This window comes from Sinohyriopsis cumingii, chromosome 4 (assembly GCF_028554795.1).
Source record: "Sinohyriopsis cumingii isolate HCF-2022 chromosome 4, ASM2855479v2, whole genome shotgun sequence".
Lineage (NCBI taxonomy): Eukaryota > Metazoa > Mollusca > Bivalvia > Unionida > Unionidae > Sinohyriopsis > Sinohyriopsis cumingii.
This window is the reverse complement of record NC_142964.1, coordinates 79926827-79944182: the sequence shown is the minus strand read 5'-3', so window position 1 is coordinate 79944182 and position 17356 is coordinate 79926827. Positions and strand designations below refer to the sequence as shown.

The following is a 17356-nucleotide window of genomic DNA, read 5'->3' as shown; positions in this document are numbered from 1 at the left end:
CACCAGTGTAACAACACCCGCATAGGATGAACCATCTCAAACATGAATGCTTGAAACAAGCAATTCAGTATTTGTTGGATAATGATTTCATGGAGCCGAGTAAAAGTGACTAGAGTTTAGCACAGATACTTATTCCGAAACAAGATAAAACTTTCCACATGTGCACTGATTATAGAAAGTTGAACAGTGTGACTAAAACAGATTCATTTCCATTAACAAGAATCGATGAATGCAATGATAAAATTGGAAATGCAAAGTATGTCACCAAATTTTACCTTCTGGAAGGATTTTGGCAAATCAAAATCCACTCGGAAAGGGCAAATGAAATTTCGGCATTCGTGACTCCAGATGGACTGTATCAAAAGAAAGTGATGCCTTTCGGATGAAAGTACTTTTCAACGTTTAATGAACATGATTACATCTGGAATAGATGTAATCATCTACAACGACACCTGGAAAGATCATTTATCGACAATTTGGAAATTCTTTGCCAGATTTGCTGATGCATTGTTGACCATTAATTTATCCGAAAGTGAGTTTTGCCGTGCTTGTGTAACATTTCTAGGACATATCGTGGGACATGGACAACATAAACCAATATATGCTAAGGTCAAGGCTATCTCTGAATTCCCTGTGTCTATCAGTAAAAAGGAACTGATGCGATTTTTGGCTATGACTGGATACTAACAGAATTTTTTAACCAACGTTTATATAATTGCTGAACCCCTGACAAATATATTGAGCAAGAAAACCAAGTTAAGAGGTATGAATAATTCCTAAATATTCCAAGGCAAACTAAAATTATTTTTAAAAGGTATTCCGGAGTCAGTTTACTATTGAGGCATGCTCAAAACGAACACATTTTCAGAGTGACGACAAGCCTATTTGTGAAACTTATTTCATACTGCGAATACCAGATGCCTCTTTGAGTGAATGCCTGCTTGCAACATACAAGCATGAATTTGTCAAAAATTGATGTTACTCCGTTCTCTGAATTTATATTTTTCATTACACATATAACATACTTTATTCAAGCTGTCATGCTATACGAAGATATACAATATATCTTTCTTCTTTCTGTTTATCAATCACATATTTAAAAAATCGATAGCGCATCTCCACCATCTAAACCATCCATTCCCACGTGACAAACAGTTTATCAGTGAAATCTATTTTAAGATTTTGTTACGTAAATAAATCAGTGCTGATGTCTTCTATACTTGATCAACTGTTTCCAAAACATGTTAGAAAAGCACTAAAGCCTCGTTATCAAGTCGTAACTAATTCAGACGCATAATTGAGCAAAATGAAAACAGAATCTTTACCAAAAGGAGAAACACAAAATAGTAGTTTTATGGTGATAAACGATCAAGGGTTTCAATGACTGTGAACGATCTCTGTCAAAAGTCACAATTCGAAAAAGCCGTAAGAGTTAAGCTTGGCTAATCAGTCAGGGGTATAACGAGGTCAAAACAGTATGGAAAGAATAATAAATAGTTTGAATTGTGCTATAGAAGAAATCCTATGAACATAATGGGCAGAGGTGAAATCAAAAATATAATTTAACGTTTGCGTGTTATTTTACAAACCAAATTTGGACAGGAAAAAGTGAAATCATCAGGGGATATATGAGAGGACTGACATTTGAACATTGCACTAAGGTTTTTCTTCCAGTGGAAGCTCATACAAAGATTTGAGTAAAACGATGACAAAGTTAATAGCCATGTGTCAACGTAGAAAATAATAAGTATGATATATAATTTCTATTCAGTTCAATCCGTACGAAATACATAAAAATGCAAAGTATACAGATCATCAAGTACAGTTTGTTCAAATATAGTTATTGGTTTGACTGATGCTCTATGACATTATAATGCAATAAACAAATTAACTAGAACTTTGCATGGAGTTAGAGTAAAGCAATTTGTACTCATTGTGACATGTTCAATGTATTTGTATAAAGTGATGGGTTTATTTTATTGTTGTACTCATTCACGATTATTCATTGTTATTTTCAATTTCTTTGATAATTGTATGCTGAACTTAAAATTGAGGCAAACTTATCAAGATTCTGAAAACAGCTACTCCATCACCTATAAAATGGTGTTGTCTGAGCTTGTTTGATTTCTTTCGTCATGCGTTTTTTTTGGTACTGTTCCAGCATCACGTTACGGTTGCTTTAAATATTCAGCATTTGATAAATCAAAAAGAACTTAATAAGTTCCCTTCCTAGTTCAGTTCTACGTGAATCGTTTGTTCTTTATGGAGTTGTCTTTCTAAGTACTGGGACAGGCACTGTTGCAACCTTGTTTCATTTTGCTTTTTCTTTCCTCATCTTTATTTTGTTTGAAATTTGTAAGATAAATGAACATTAGTTCAAGTGGTAATCCCAATATAACGTACAATGGTATTACATGTTGTAAAAGAAAATTTGAAATAAAAAATTGTTTTGTGTAATGATGTGACCAATTACTGCGTGTCTTTATCTTTCCAAGGCCAGTATAAAATTCCACAACAAGCTGTTGTCATCAACATCTGCAAGTTAGTTCATTCTGCAAGTCTCTTGTAACACAGTGATCGATCTTTTTATATGGTCACCACTAGCAAATTGTAAATATTAGTTGTCATAATTGATTATTGGTTTGTATATAGGAAGGTTAGATGAAATGTAATATATTCTTTATCTCTTTAAATTGTTTCTTATACCATACATGAAATGAGCATTAGACTGAGCTGTTGGACATCGACAGGGTTTTGCACCTATCTCGTTTTAAATCTACGTTCATATATGCTTGTATAAGAAATCTTTTCTTGTGCAAATGCACCGATCCTCCAGTTACTGTCTTTACACATTCAAGTGTAACTTGTTATTTATTTCTCTCCATTTACCTACTTTAATATCCCATTATTATGGCTGACCTAACACACTCTTTACATCTCTAGCATTTTGGATTTCGTTCTTCTATTTCGTCTATAACTTCACTTTGTATTTGCTGCGGTTGTAATGTTTTAATACTCGTTATGTCATTAATTTTAGTAGTTTAACTTGCATTGAAAGATCAAAACAAATGTATCTTCAAAACCTATATAAAGGTGTGCAGTATATAGCACCATCCATGTCGTGCGATAGCACTTCCCATTTTAACCGATTTTAGTTATTAAAGGAGCAACCATTTGTAAAAGAAAAGAACGAATACCATCTGAACTTCTGCATGGTGAAACTTTGTCCACGAAAAGTGCGTAATTGATAGTATTGCTTATTCGATTACTGTATATAATTAAAATAAATAAATAAATAAATAAATAAATAAATAAATAAATAAATAAATAAATAAATAATAACCCCAGCAGTGTGCATGCCATTCGCAGATATATAAACAATGTCTACAACGAGTTGGGGACTTGAAATATTCTTTCTGGAATATTATTCGTCCAGAAATGTTCTCATATTTGGATCAAATTAATAAAATTACAACAACAAAAAATATTTTTACAAAATGACCAAGATTGTGTTCTTTGATCCAGGGACTTAAGGGTATTTTTATTTTCACTGAGTGCTCTAGAATTTCCTTATAGAAGGATACGAGAATTTCATTGCAAAAATTACTGTCTGACTTAAAGCCAGGGACGTCATTCCAACTTTTTTTTTGGGGGGGGGGGGCAAAACTTGACGGGCTTGTTAATTTTTGTATATAGGGAACAGCATTTTTACATTTTATAGCACATGTAAATCGGGGCGGGGGGGGGGGTATGCTCCCTGCTCCTCCCCCAGATGACGGCCCTGCTTAAAAAACTGGCTTAAACCGGTTTAAACTGGTAAAGTGTTTAAAGACCGCCACATTCATACTACTTACACGATTCCAGGTTATGGATTTTTCTCTCTTTTTATTTTAACGTTTGACGGTTAAACACTGGAAATCCTCTGTACTATAATCGACATATTTCTCATTCTCAATTTCTGACATTTTGATTGTTTGTAAGGCTCCCAACAGTGAACGCCTTGTTTGGGAATTGCGAGATTTCGCGAGAGAACCCAAGAGCGTTATTTTCAGGTATTGTGAAACTGGTCCATTACCACGGATACTGTTATATAACACTCCCCTAGTTGCTTAAAACGTAGTTCCAGATCAGCTGATAGTTCAGTATCTACAGTTTTCGCCTGAAAAATTAGAATAACCAAAACCTTAGATGGTGATAGACGCGCATTATACGATGACATTTATGTTTATCCGTTCGCAGTTGAGTGCTCTATGTATACGATCAAAACGTTATACATGTATGTGATATCTGATAAGACCTTACCATCGAGATAGGCGACACCTGTACACTATACGAAACCATTCCGGTCACAATTTAGAGGGGCACATATGAACGAGAAAGAAACTGCAATGTATTCAATAATTTTGGCGATTATATCGATCAATATTTTCTCTACTATTGCTCAAGATGCAGCGTTTGAAGCGAAGGTTGATTCCTTTCTAAATAAGGTAGGTATAGATTTGATAGTTTTTTTAAAAAAAATTTTATAATTATTGTCTATGATAATTTTGTGTCCTTGAGATGAATATATTATTAATTCGCATCCTACGAGACCTGAAATACAAATCAGAATACAAATCAGAAAAATGTAAAATCAGCACAATTTTTAAATGTGATGCCAAGTCCTGGGTATTAAATCTAATTTCACACGTCTGGTGGAAATTAAGCAAACAACAAGCATTAACTGTCTATGTAGCTTGGCTTCGCTGTTTTATTAATTAATTAGGAAAGAATCACAAGGAAAAGGAGAGACGAGAAGTGGGACAGGTAATCTATTTAAGACACGGTTATTTTTCTGAGTATAAAACAGTTATGAAATTATGCTGAAGTCTTTCCTTATTGATGTCAAGAAGATAAATGGACGACCTTTTTTGCAGCAGTTATCAAAGTTACATATTTCAGACTCATTTCCATATCCAGTTTGAACAGGTTAAGGCCATCGCAAGTTCCCTACTTAAACGTGCTTGCATGTAGCATGGATTCTATTATTTAGTAATTACCGATTTTCAAATAATTTTTTGGGAGGACAGGTGCTAGTAGAAGCATTCATATTCGTGTACTCTTAGTTTCGTTTTTGACACTTAATATAAATCATTATTTATTTGTAACAAATCATAATAACGTGTAAGATAATTAAGCACTGGAAGATTATATCCATGTGCGCCTTACTTTGAGAATCATCCAAAGGAAACGGAGCCGAAAGATTCCTCTGACGTACACCTCTGTTAATTCTATATATAACTAATATCATGTACACCTATGTTAATTGTGTATATATAAATGTTGGTTTACACACATGCTCCTCATGTGATAAATTTCTGCAGTCTACAAGATAGTTATCATCCTCCCCAGCCACGGGCGATATTCCACGACACTTTTTCGTCACCTGTGACTGCCTGTACTTTGATTTCCTTGTTTTTCACGAGTACGCCTTAATAAAAATGCGTCATTAACAAATTAAGGCAAAAATGTCATAATGGAAACGCTTGTTTTATCAATCGATAAGTGACCATGCATAGAAATTAAACTGTTACTGGCTCATTCAAACGGCGTGTTTTGGTCACAATGACAAGATTTTACTGGAGCTGGCAGATACTGTTATTGGTTAAGCGGATTTATGAATATTCATGTATCAAGAGAAAATCTCCGCACATATAGCCACGGGAGATAATGGCTCGTAGCAGTGGATTATCTCCCGTGACTTGCGACGATGGGGGTGGGGTACGTGGCATGAATAGAACCCTTGTTATTCCTATTCAGCACAGAGTTTGCATCGTATTTATGGCTGGTTTTCTCTGCTTATGGACTAAACCAATTTCGTTGGTCTTAGGTATCTAGAAAATGTACCATATGTTTAATGAGGGAAGGGCTGGAGTTGTGTTAACGTTTAAATAGAACTCTTAAAAATGTAACGTGTAAGTATTTTACATCCGTCAATAGATACATATTTTGCCAAAATGATAGATATATATGATAATACAAAATACGACAGTAATAAAAGTATGCCTATATTTGTTAGCAAAGAAGAGACTGAAGTAATAATGATTTGTATTTTATGACTACTGTATTATATTACATTAATGTGTTATATTGTATTTTATGGCTGTTATATTATATTACATTATTGTGTTATATTGTATTTTATGGCTATTATATTATATTACATTATTGTGTTATATTGTATTTTATGACTATTATATTATACTACATTATTGTATCATTATGTATTTTATGGTTATTATATTATTGTATTATATTGTATAGCTATCATGATTTTAAAGAGAAACAAAAAGCCGATATACAAATAGAATCACCTGACTTACATCTGTTCGCATCTTCACACGCTTATTTACCAGTCGCATCTTTAATCACATGGTTACAATTTACATAACAGAGTGAATGTAATTGTTCAACCTTATTAAAAGAAAAATTGCGGCTTATTAAAGAATAAGCATGAAAAATTGTTTTTTTTTAAATCAATTTTTTTGTTCGGATTCATAACTTGTGCATTGTTCAATTCATTATTTTTTTTTATTATCAATAACTTTACGATCCATATTTACCGCACAGAAAAATATAGAGACAGCTTTGAAAGATTTGATGAAACAAAATTATTTGAGCAAAGAGATTTTTTTTTTCAAATCAAACCTAAGTAATAAAAGCAAAACTAATAACACTTATAGTCAAGCCATATTGGGTTGGGATAATTTTGGCTGCAAACATTTAGTAGATTGGCACGATTTATGTTTATAAACTCTTAGTTCTTGTTAATATATTCCAGCGTTTCAGACAGAGTGTATGTGTGCCTATATGTGTGTTATTTTGGGTTTTGAATATAGCTTTAAAACATTTTCAGTCATATCGCTACGATGTCTGCAGTGTGGCAGTTTATAGTGATGTCTAACACTGCCTCAGACATGCATCATCATGTCCCACCCAGTCACATTATCCTAACACCAGGCCGACCAGTCTTAACACTATCATCTTAATGCTCAGCTCATAGCGAGGCAGCTGCTATTAACATTCTCATAAGTCCTTGGCATGACTCGGTCAGGATTCGATCCCGTGACCTCCTGCATTCGAGGCGGACGCTCTAACCACAAGGATACCCTAGCGTTCGCGCTTCAGACATGTTGTGATAGAATAAACTAGATTCATACTATTATACAAGCAGCGTGTCAATATCAGTTGATTGGTTATTGAACTATAAGATCAAACCTGTAACTGCTTACTGAAGTTGATATACATTTAATTTTTAAAATCAATTAGTAGCAAAAAGGAAAGCGAGTTGCAAAATCAAATAATAAAAAAATGCAAAATTTCAAAATAGGCTAAATAAATTATAAAACATGTTAGCAACCCTACCTGACCAAAAAAAAATAAATAATAAAATGAAAGGAAACATTTTACAAAACTAGGCAGACATTTTTCTTGGTATACAAAACAAGCAAACAAAAGGCAGACTAAGCAAAACTGATCAATTACGTGCCATTGGTGGACGACCGTAACGGTGATAGACCAGATGCGATTCTCTGACGTCACAAATATATCCTTCATGGAAACTTTCGTAGCCGGGAATCTCCAGGGGAATTTTCAAAATTAATTACTTACGTCATCAAAACTGCGCATTGAATTAGAAGAAAAGAAATGGATTCTATTTCGGTTTACTTATTATATTAATCCATGGCACATATGAAAACAACAGCCCATTTTATTTTTAAGGCCCTTGAATGTCGTAAGAACAAGAATCCGGGCTTGTCGGTGGCGGTTGTTAAGGGTGGCAAGGTACTGATGGCCAAGGGCTATGGTTTTGCGGACGTGTCATCCGGTAGAAGGGTATCCAATACCACAAACTTTGCCGTGGCATCCAACTCGAAGGCATTTGCTGCAACCCTCATGTTGAAACAACTCCATGACAGGAAGTAAGTTACGAATCCATTAACTCGTGAAACAAACTGTAGCAAACGTCACAAACTTTAAAAGCTCATTGAATGACACGTTGCACTTTCATGGTAGTAAATTCAGTTGAATTGAATTGTCGGAGTTGACTCCCCTTACCATTCTTGATTCATTTACTCGGTATCAGTAACTGTAAAAATTTAATGCATCACAATCAAAGTTATCGACTTTTATCTCCAAGCAATAAGATATAGAAAATATATAAAAACATCAACAAACTAGTTTCCAAATCTTTTTGTTTAATGACTGGTGACAAAATTTAACAAAGAAAATAAGACATTTGATCTATCGTCCCATAAAGTTAGATACTTGGAGCGAATACATTTTGTTTTTACATACATTATTTTATTTTATTTATTTATTTTTTGTTGTTGTTCGATTGTTTTGGCTGGCTTTAACAGCACTTTCAGCACATTAAAGGCTATACCATACAGAGGAAACGTGGTCATAGTGCCTTCCCCAAGAATTCAAATCGATTGTCTTCTAAATTTGTAAACTGTTAAACAGCAATATCCTCTAGCCATCCCCACCCTCGTATAACGCGGTTGTTAAATCAGACTCAGTTGATTCTGTAATCACTTTAAAGTTAAATTTATATTTGCATAGGTTAAAAGAATAGCAAAGCAGAAGTAAAATCGTGATTACGTAATCAACTGACTCATATTTCGAGACCACGTTATACTGGGTTGGGGACGATTTCACACTATTGCCCAATCAGCAACATTTATGTGAATGGACACTTTGATCGGCAATGTAACCAAGTTTGTCTGTATACTCATTAAAGAACTTCAAAGTTCAGAAGTCATTCAATGTAAAATAGTGTACGTCGTGTAATGGAACCCCGACTGACCTCTGACCTCTTATGGGCGAAACCAGACTGATGATGGACTGGTAAGTTCATTTTCTCCAGACCTGCGTTATCTAAATGTAACATTTACATATAGTTTTTGAGTGCTTTGTATTTTCATACATAAACGAGGGTTAATTTACATTAATAGTATTGCTTGTTGAAGCATATAATTAGTACTGCTGTCTTATTAGGGCAAACGATATTGACTATATGACTCTGTCTCAATCAATAATTTTAATCTAGGGGTCTAAGGGTGTAAAAACATTCGGTTTATTCCGACATTATTTGTGAAAATGTCAACGTGGGAACGCCAGAATTATATTAAATACCGGTCACAAAATCGACAAAACAAATGGTGTTACACTTGTCACGACGGGATTTTCTCCATTGCAGAAAGCAAGGATGTTTCATGACAACATTCATCTTTAAATTAATGGTATTACTGTGGGAAAGTACCGCATACATCGATTATGAAATAAAATATTGTGAGTAACCAAGCATTTAACTTTCGGAGCGAGGGTGGGGTCGAGAGTTTATTTTGAACCGTATCGTTCTTCATATTACATCAAAAAAATATTTTTTTGCAACAAAAATTTATATAATTAGTTCTTTTTTCAAAACTTTAAGACAAAAATAATGTTTGAAAGTAATGGCGGGGTAGAGGTGGGTTGACGGAATTATATATATATATATATATATATATATATATATATATATATATATATATATATATATATATATATATATATATATATATATATATATATATATATATATATATATATATATATATATATATGTATATATATATGTATATATATATATATGTATATGTATATGTATATATATATGTATATGTATATATATATATATATATATATATATATATATATATATATATATATATATATATATATATATATATATATATATATATATATATATGACCGCTCCCATACATCCATATAAATAGTATGTACCCTGTTCTTTCTCTTTTACAGATTAGGAATATGTTTATTATTATTATTATTATTATTATTATTATTATTATTATTATTATCATCATTATTATTGCTAAATGTTTTACAATGACTAATTTCGTCTGTTCGTTTTACTTATAGCATGTCGATTTACACGCATCCAGGGGATATCATTAAGGGGGATTTCCACTTTAAAAGCAGTTATTATACTAGCTATGTGACCATTAGGGACCTGCTGTGCCATGCTTCAGGTTTACCGTCCTACAACTTGATAAGGCTTGATCCAACGCTTACAAAGGCAGAAATGGCCAGGTACGTAAAACTAAAGGGTTTGTTTATTACACGTACTTTCTTTTGATTTAAATTTGACTCCAATTTAGTTATATACGCTTATAGTCTTTCGAATTATAGCGACTACCACGAAGTTTATCAGGTGGAAAGGCAATGATAAGTACAGACATGATGAAAACAATTTGTATTCTTCATATGTTGAAGCAGAACGTAACTGTCTTCATGTGCTTGAACACAAGAGAGGAAGAGCAGACGATAATACTTAAACGTATGGGTTAAACTTAACACCGCATAAGATTGTCTTCTTCGTGAATGTCTCAGAATTTATTTATTTTTTAAAATTTAAGGTGGGAAAGATGCGAATGTTATTGTTATCAAGCCCAAATCCTTCTTTTAAGGTCACGCGAAACGGGAAACAATCAAACTACCATGAACAATTTCTGCTGGTCTAAGTGGTTAGAACGTCCGCGTCGGATGCGGGAGGTCGCGGGTTCGAACCCTGGTCTAGTCATACCAAAGATCTAGCAAAATGGTACTAGCAGCTGCCTCGCTTGGCGCTCAGCATTAAGAGGTTAGTGTTAGGACTGGTTGGTCTGGTGTCAAGATAATGTGACTGGGTGGGACATGACGCTGCATGTCTGAGGCATGATGCCTCAGTGCTAGACATCACTATAAACTGCCACACTGCGGACATCGTAGCGATGCGACTAAAGAAGTGTTAAAGCTACATTAAAAATCCAAATTACACACACACACACACACACACACACACTGTTTTGTCACATTTATGCATAATACATGACTACTGATTCAGGTTGAAAATACCGCTTGTCTCCGATGCGCCGATAGACAACGCTACTTTTGTATGGCACCAATTGTTCGTGCATCAGCTAAAGTCTGTTTACGAGAAAACCTTTGACAAATACACTGCATGGAGAGTAACCTTTCAATCGACACGTGCACTGTTCCTCCTCATTTCAATAAAAGTCGCACAGTTAAGCGGACAGTGTTCTCGTTAAATATCCGTATAGCAGCGAAAGCCAATATGTATACATGCGATTAGTCATTTTTCTTTTTAAATACACGGCAAACTTGTAATCAGCCGAAAGCACAGAGAATAACACTCTTCCTGAAATGCACAATGCTTAACACGTGAATAGTGTATTCGCCAGGCGTTTTCCATGTCACATTGACAAGTTTTGACAGTCACAAAGCGTAATAGCAATCCCACCAGTTTATATACTATAAATGTTTTATATAAAATGTATGTAGTTCTTGTAATGTGTATATACAGTTTGCTGTATTAACTTCCACTTTTGTCATAAATCTACATCTGTTTATACAGTTACGATTAATACAGCTTGAATTCATCTGTTCTGATTTTATATGATTTTATTTCTATTTCTTGACCTTAGGATGAAATGACAGCATTTTTCGTTTTTGTCTGATTTTAGATTTGGTTCATATATTGTCATTCGTTATAATACGGCCGGATAATGGGTCATGTTGCATAAATTTGATTTAGCTGTATGATCAAATTTTTAAATCAATTGATGTAAAGACGAAACAACTGCTTAAATTATTTGCTGAGTTATCTTATCATGTACTTTTGTTTGTTGCTATCTCACATGTGCTTATTGCATCTTAAGCTGTAAGTTCGGAACTAAGAACAATTTCAAAAAAGAAATCCGCTGTTGCGCTACGTAACAACTAGGAGTAAGTGAAATCTTTTTATCCAGAATTAAACGGTTTCTTCCTTAACTAAACAGAACTACGTAATCTTGCAATCAAGAAATCTCTTGCATTAACACACCTAACTGGACTAATTCTAGGCGGATACGCTACTTAGATACGGTTCACCCTTTTCGGACCACATTCATGTACAGCAACCTGAACTATGGACTGCTGGCCTACTGTTCGGAGGTCCTCGGCGGAAAGTCATACGAGGATTTGATAAGGGAAAATATATACACGCCACTCGGGATGAGTCAGTCCAGCTTCCTCAAGTTAATTGGTCAGGATCATAATGACGTAGCACTAGGGTATGCCGATGACGAGGAAAATGGCGGAATCGTTCCCGTCCCTTATGAGCTTGACAGGTGAGACCAATAACTTCTGATGTGATACAATATTTACTAAAAGACGCAAGAGATGAGCAAATGCAGTTATATCGAATCAAATTTTGCCTTTGAGGGAGATTTCATCTAATTAATTACAATTTTGAAGTTAGATCAGAACAGAAGTTCATCACTAAAGAATAGTTAAAAGAATGTTTTTGTTAGAAATGGATAAATAGTTCAGGGACAGATCATTTACTTTAAAATGGGAAGGGGGCGACGGATGGCTCGAATTTTTTGAAAAAACATAAACATTCCAGCCTCAAAATCTTTGAAGAAAACTATTCTTGCTCTGACTTTTTAGAAGAAAAGCGAATTATATCCATTAGATTACAAGACTACATTACAGTGAGCTAAAATTAAAATACTGTGTTTCGAATGAACCTTCCCCTTTCATTACCCCCTTCCGCAAACTAAATTGTCGGTCTATTGTGCTCAATATATATATATATATATATATATATATATATATATATATATATATATATATATATATATATATATATATATATATATATATATATGCTTTAGAAGACTAAAACTGTCTTAATTTAATATGCTTTGAAAATAACATTTGCAAAAAGTATAGAACTGATTAAAATAATCCTATATATAATAATTTGATCAACACAACGTTATTGGCAACTGCTTAAAGTTCAAAATATTTCTAACTTAAAAATAACGTTATTTGGCATAATGATGCTACATTTTTCCAACAGAGAATTCTGACCAACTACCTCTGTGCAGTATTCTGAGGATAATGACCGTCTGACAGGCTATGACAGTAGTTATGTATTTGAGAGTTCTGTATAATTTGACCTTGGTGAAGGTTAAGGTCAAGGTGAAAGTATGGATCCAGCAACGGCCTATACATAAACCAGAGCGTGGCCAAGTGATGCACACTAATAAAAAAAAACGTAACCACTGAACGCGATAAATTACAGATATCATAAAATTTTAGCGCATATAAGCTAATTTCCAGTCTTGATAACACAGGATGTGGGGAGAAAATGGTGGGTCCACTGGGATAGTGAGTAACGCTGTTGACATGACTAAATGGTTGATGTTTCATCTGTCCGGGGGGAAGAACCAACATGGTCAAACGGTAGTGGAGCAGAGCATATTAGACAATATGTACAAGAGTAGGATGGCTGTACAGTCATCATCTATAGAAGCTACCATCCATCGTCCAAAGACACCCGTTACACTCACTGAAGTAAGCTATAACTTCGGAATCAAAGATGGATTCTACAGGGGTAAGCAAGCTGCAACATTTTGGAACCTTTTTCATTTATGTTTTTTTTTAATTTAAAAAAAAAATATATTCAAAATTAAAACAAATTCTTATGGGACTGTAGACGTAGTTATTTTTGTTACAGCGACAGATAAGTATACGGGCATGATTTTATATTGTACTGTTTCCACTATGCACATAGAAAACTTCTAAAGGAAACAAAAATATTTATCATTAACTACTCATGAGAATATGGCGAATAGTTTAATTTGGAAAGCGTTGCGAACTCAGATATTTGAATTGGCAGAAAATGACAGCTTATAATCAGCTTTGGTAATTTAACCATTTCGGAGTTTTCGATATTTCTTACTTATCTTACAGATGATTTACTACATAGATGGAAGTAGGTTATTGCAAAGGATGGATTATCTACAACACCACTTATCGTGTACTACCCGCCCAAAATATCATAGAGGGGCTTATGACATTGATAATAATTGCATTAACTTGAACGTTTCGGTGGCTTAAGTAGTTAGAGCGTCCGCCTCGGGTGAGGGAGGTCGCGTGTTCGAGCCCCGGCCGAGTCATAGTAGAGACTTCTAAAAACGGTCTTTGCAAATGCCTCGCTTGGCGCTCAGTATTAAGAGTTTAGCGGTAGGACTTGTCAGCCTGGTGTCAGGATAATGTGATTGGGTGGGACATGATGCTACATGTCTGCGGCATGATGATCCAGTGCCATCACTATAAACTGCCACCTTTCAGACATAGTAACAACATTACTGACATTTTTTTAAAGCTACGTTAAAAATCCAAATCGCGTTAAGTTCCTTTAGATATAAGCAGATGTTGAATCTTATGGTGAATTGGTGCCAAATATTCTTACCAGAAAGCGAGGATCATGGACCGCATGCAGATGAAGGTTTCAGGCTGTACAAACAATTTTGCGTTAACAATATTATGTTTCCTGACTTTCAGCTTGAGCATATTTCATTTGACCTTCAACTTTAAGATCATTTTGTGGGCTGGCAGTAGAAGTGTTGGTCTGCTTGCGTTTGCGTTCAATTCTTGATACTTTAAAAGGTCACTGTTGGATCTTGATATCGAAGAAAAGCGTTTCTTAAAATATCACGACATTTGATCTCTATGGCATGAATGCTATATTACCTACGTCTCTTAAACCCATTTCATAATTTTGTATATTACACGCACGTGTCATTGCAATTGGAACAAATTTGAATTGTAAGCCAAATTGCGTAATATTCGTTCTCATATACATTTTCATATTTTTCTTATACAAAATACAAGATGGTCACAGCAGCATTGCTATGAGATCTATCGGCTTGAATATGGAGTCTGAAAATATGACCTCTACACAACCTGTGACCTTTGAACAACAGTATCCATACGTTGTGTGTATCTAGACTTGTGTGTATCTTGATTTGTGGTAGAAAGAAGACTTTGTCAATATTCGGAGACAATACACATACACAACATATGAAAGGCCCACACATACTTTAACTGTAAGATTTTAATATAAAAGGGGTGTAAATACCGCTTCCGCGGCCTTTGAAACGCGTGGAGGAGGGATTGTTCAAGTATAGACCCCAAAATCCCAAGTTTGATTACTTTGGGAGAGGTGGGTAAACATTTTTGAAATTTGTTCATGGGGGCCCTTAGATTAATGTCAAGTCACTGAATATACTCTATTCATTTCCATACATTTTATCTGATTTTTTAAATTGTCCAACATGCTAGGTTATTATTTTACATAGTTACCCTTAGATAACTTTCTGGAAGTCATCGTTAAACATTGCGGTTCTTCATCTGTAATAACAAAAAAAGTTCAGACGATGTAAATTCAAACTAAATGTCCTACAGGTTCTAATCACTAGTAGTTGTCACCTAATTTTGTCTCGCCAGCGTTCAGACCAACAAGTTCTTCGACGCCTATTTATTTTACAATAAAAAAGAATAATTTTCTGACATGACTTGTGGTGGAGAACAACCGTATTAAGACCGAATCCATGTGGACGGTCCAAGCCTTATAACATTAATGATTATTGGGACGATCGCTACCATGGAATACATTTATTTCGACGGAACTTTGCATCCCTACGTCAAGTATGATCCTTTGTCGGTTGATCAAATGCATTCAGTCCTTTTGAACACTCACTTTTTAGTATAAATCCCTGTCAGAACAGAATACCCACGAATTCAATGGATGCTGACTTCGGTTTCAACAGCTGAAGCAGCAACACCCCAGGGCAAGAGAAACGCGTTTGAATCTTGCAGCAAGGTTTTCTTTTCTACAGATGTGGACGGTCAACACGCTTTCCTCTTGCCTTGGTGGTGATGTTGATATCCAAGTCTGCAACAGCCATTTCAAATTCGAGGTCAACAGCCGCCGATTGCACGAGTTTTCTTTGCTTACAAGGACGAAGACTATGAAGTGCGTGCTTTCAACGATTTAATCTAATTTTGTGGATCAATGGACCAGGGATGATACTTGCAATTTTGAATCAAAGGTCTGTCGAAGTATTGTTTATTAATTAGAAGGGGTCGGCCTAATAATTCCAATTTTAACGGCTCGGACCGCCCGCCATGGAGTTCGTATTAGTCATGTTGTTCTCCAAGTTACGTCATATAAATATAAACAACGAATCGGAGAACTTGTTGGTCTAGCCCGGAGGTCTCAGACATGCGGCCTGCCAAGCCGTGTCCTGTGGCCCGCAAAATGACTGGCATCACAAGATGTCATGAGAGACAACAAAGGGGGCGAGGCTCTTGGGCCATCGAAAATACCCTCATGCGGCCCTCAGGGTGGTTTGAGTTTTGAGACACCTGGTCTAGCCCACGCTGGATAGCTTCAGTCAAAATTTGAAAAATACTTTCAGGTTACAGAATTCTACGGCATACAGGAACGACGTATGGCTTTTCCTCGCTCCTAACGCTTTTTCCGGAAATGAACGTGGGTATATTTACCGCTATGAGTGGTGAGGACGAGAATTACGTTTTCCGTGGACTTCTACACAGCTATTTAGCAGATATCGCAATAGGTGCGGATCAACCCTGGCTGAACGAAACTACCATTTGCACGTTCCCTGAGCCATGGTATCGCGCAACTCCAGCCTCCCGTCATCAAATCAATCGCAAGCACCATCCCACACACGCACTTTCAACGTATGAAGGCACGTATCATAACATCGCTTTCGGAGATTTGACAGTTTCCTTTAACAGTACCATCGCTCAGCTTCAAATGACCTACGGGAAAGGATTGTGGACTCTCTATCCACTTATTCAGCATAACTCTTTCTATGGCGAAGGCCAAGGCCTCATCAGCAAATTAATTGATGTCTCCCCAATCAATTTCAAGATAGCCGGAAGCGGAAGTGATGTGCATGTCACATCCGTTGAGATTCCAGATTTTGAATCGAATGCACCCCCCGTGTTTCAAAAACGGACTTCATCCGGAGGATCGGTGATTGTAGGCTAAAATCCACAACTATCATATTTTGATTCATTCCAGTACTGAATTATAAAGTCTGTACTAAAAAAAATTGCTCTTTAATATGGTTACTTTATTTTGTTTCCACTGGCTTGATTTCTTACAAATATTCACACACACACACAGACAAAGATATATATATATATATATATATATATATATATATATATATATATATATATATATATATATATATATATATATATATATATATATATATATACGCTGTATCAGTGATACACCACGAGATGTATCAATGTTTCATTAAAAGGAAACGAGGCTTGCCTTTTGTGGCTATTCACAATCAACTTTGCATATTAATTCATAGATTGTTTTCTATTTTTTTGGTTTCTATTTTTCTATACATTGATTGAATCAATA

At 35.0% G+C, this 17356-nt stretch overlaps 1 protein-coding gene across 1 annotated transcript; it reads left to right on the top strand.

The window, feature by feature from the left end:
- Positions 1-4326: 4326 nt before the first annotated feature.
- Positions 4327-17038, top strand: LOC149801526 (uncharacterized). The gene is made up of 6 exons (XM_089954323.1): positions 4327-4487; positions 7762-7961; positions 9970-10140; positions 11952-12218; positions 13233-13492; positions 16365-17038. The coding sequence occupies exons 1-6, from the start codon at positions 4368-4370 to the stop codon at positions 16961-16963; spliced, it is 1617 nt and encodes a 538-aa protein (XP_089810449.1). The 5' UTR covers positions 4327-4367; the 3' UTR covers positions 16964-17038.
- Positions 17039-17356: the final 318 nt, after the last annotated feature.

What these genes read in the sequence shown, in the direction of transcription:
- LOC149801526 (XM_089954323.1), top strand. Translation starts at nt 4,368, where the DNA reads ATGAACGAGAAAGAAACTGCAATGTATTCAATAATTTTGGCGATTATA. An exon ending in AAACAACTCCATGACAGGAA is followed by an intron (nt 7,962 to 9,969) that starts GTAAGTTACGAA and finishes TTTTACTTATAG; the next exon opens with CATGTCGATTTACACGCATC. An exon ending in GTCCCTTATGAGCTTGACAG is followed by an intron (nt 12,219 to 13,232) that starts GTGAGACCAATA and finishes TTGATAACACAG; the next exon opens with GATGTGGGGAGAAAATGGTG.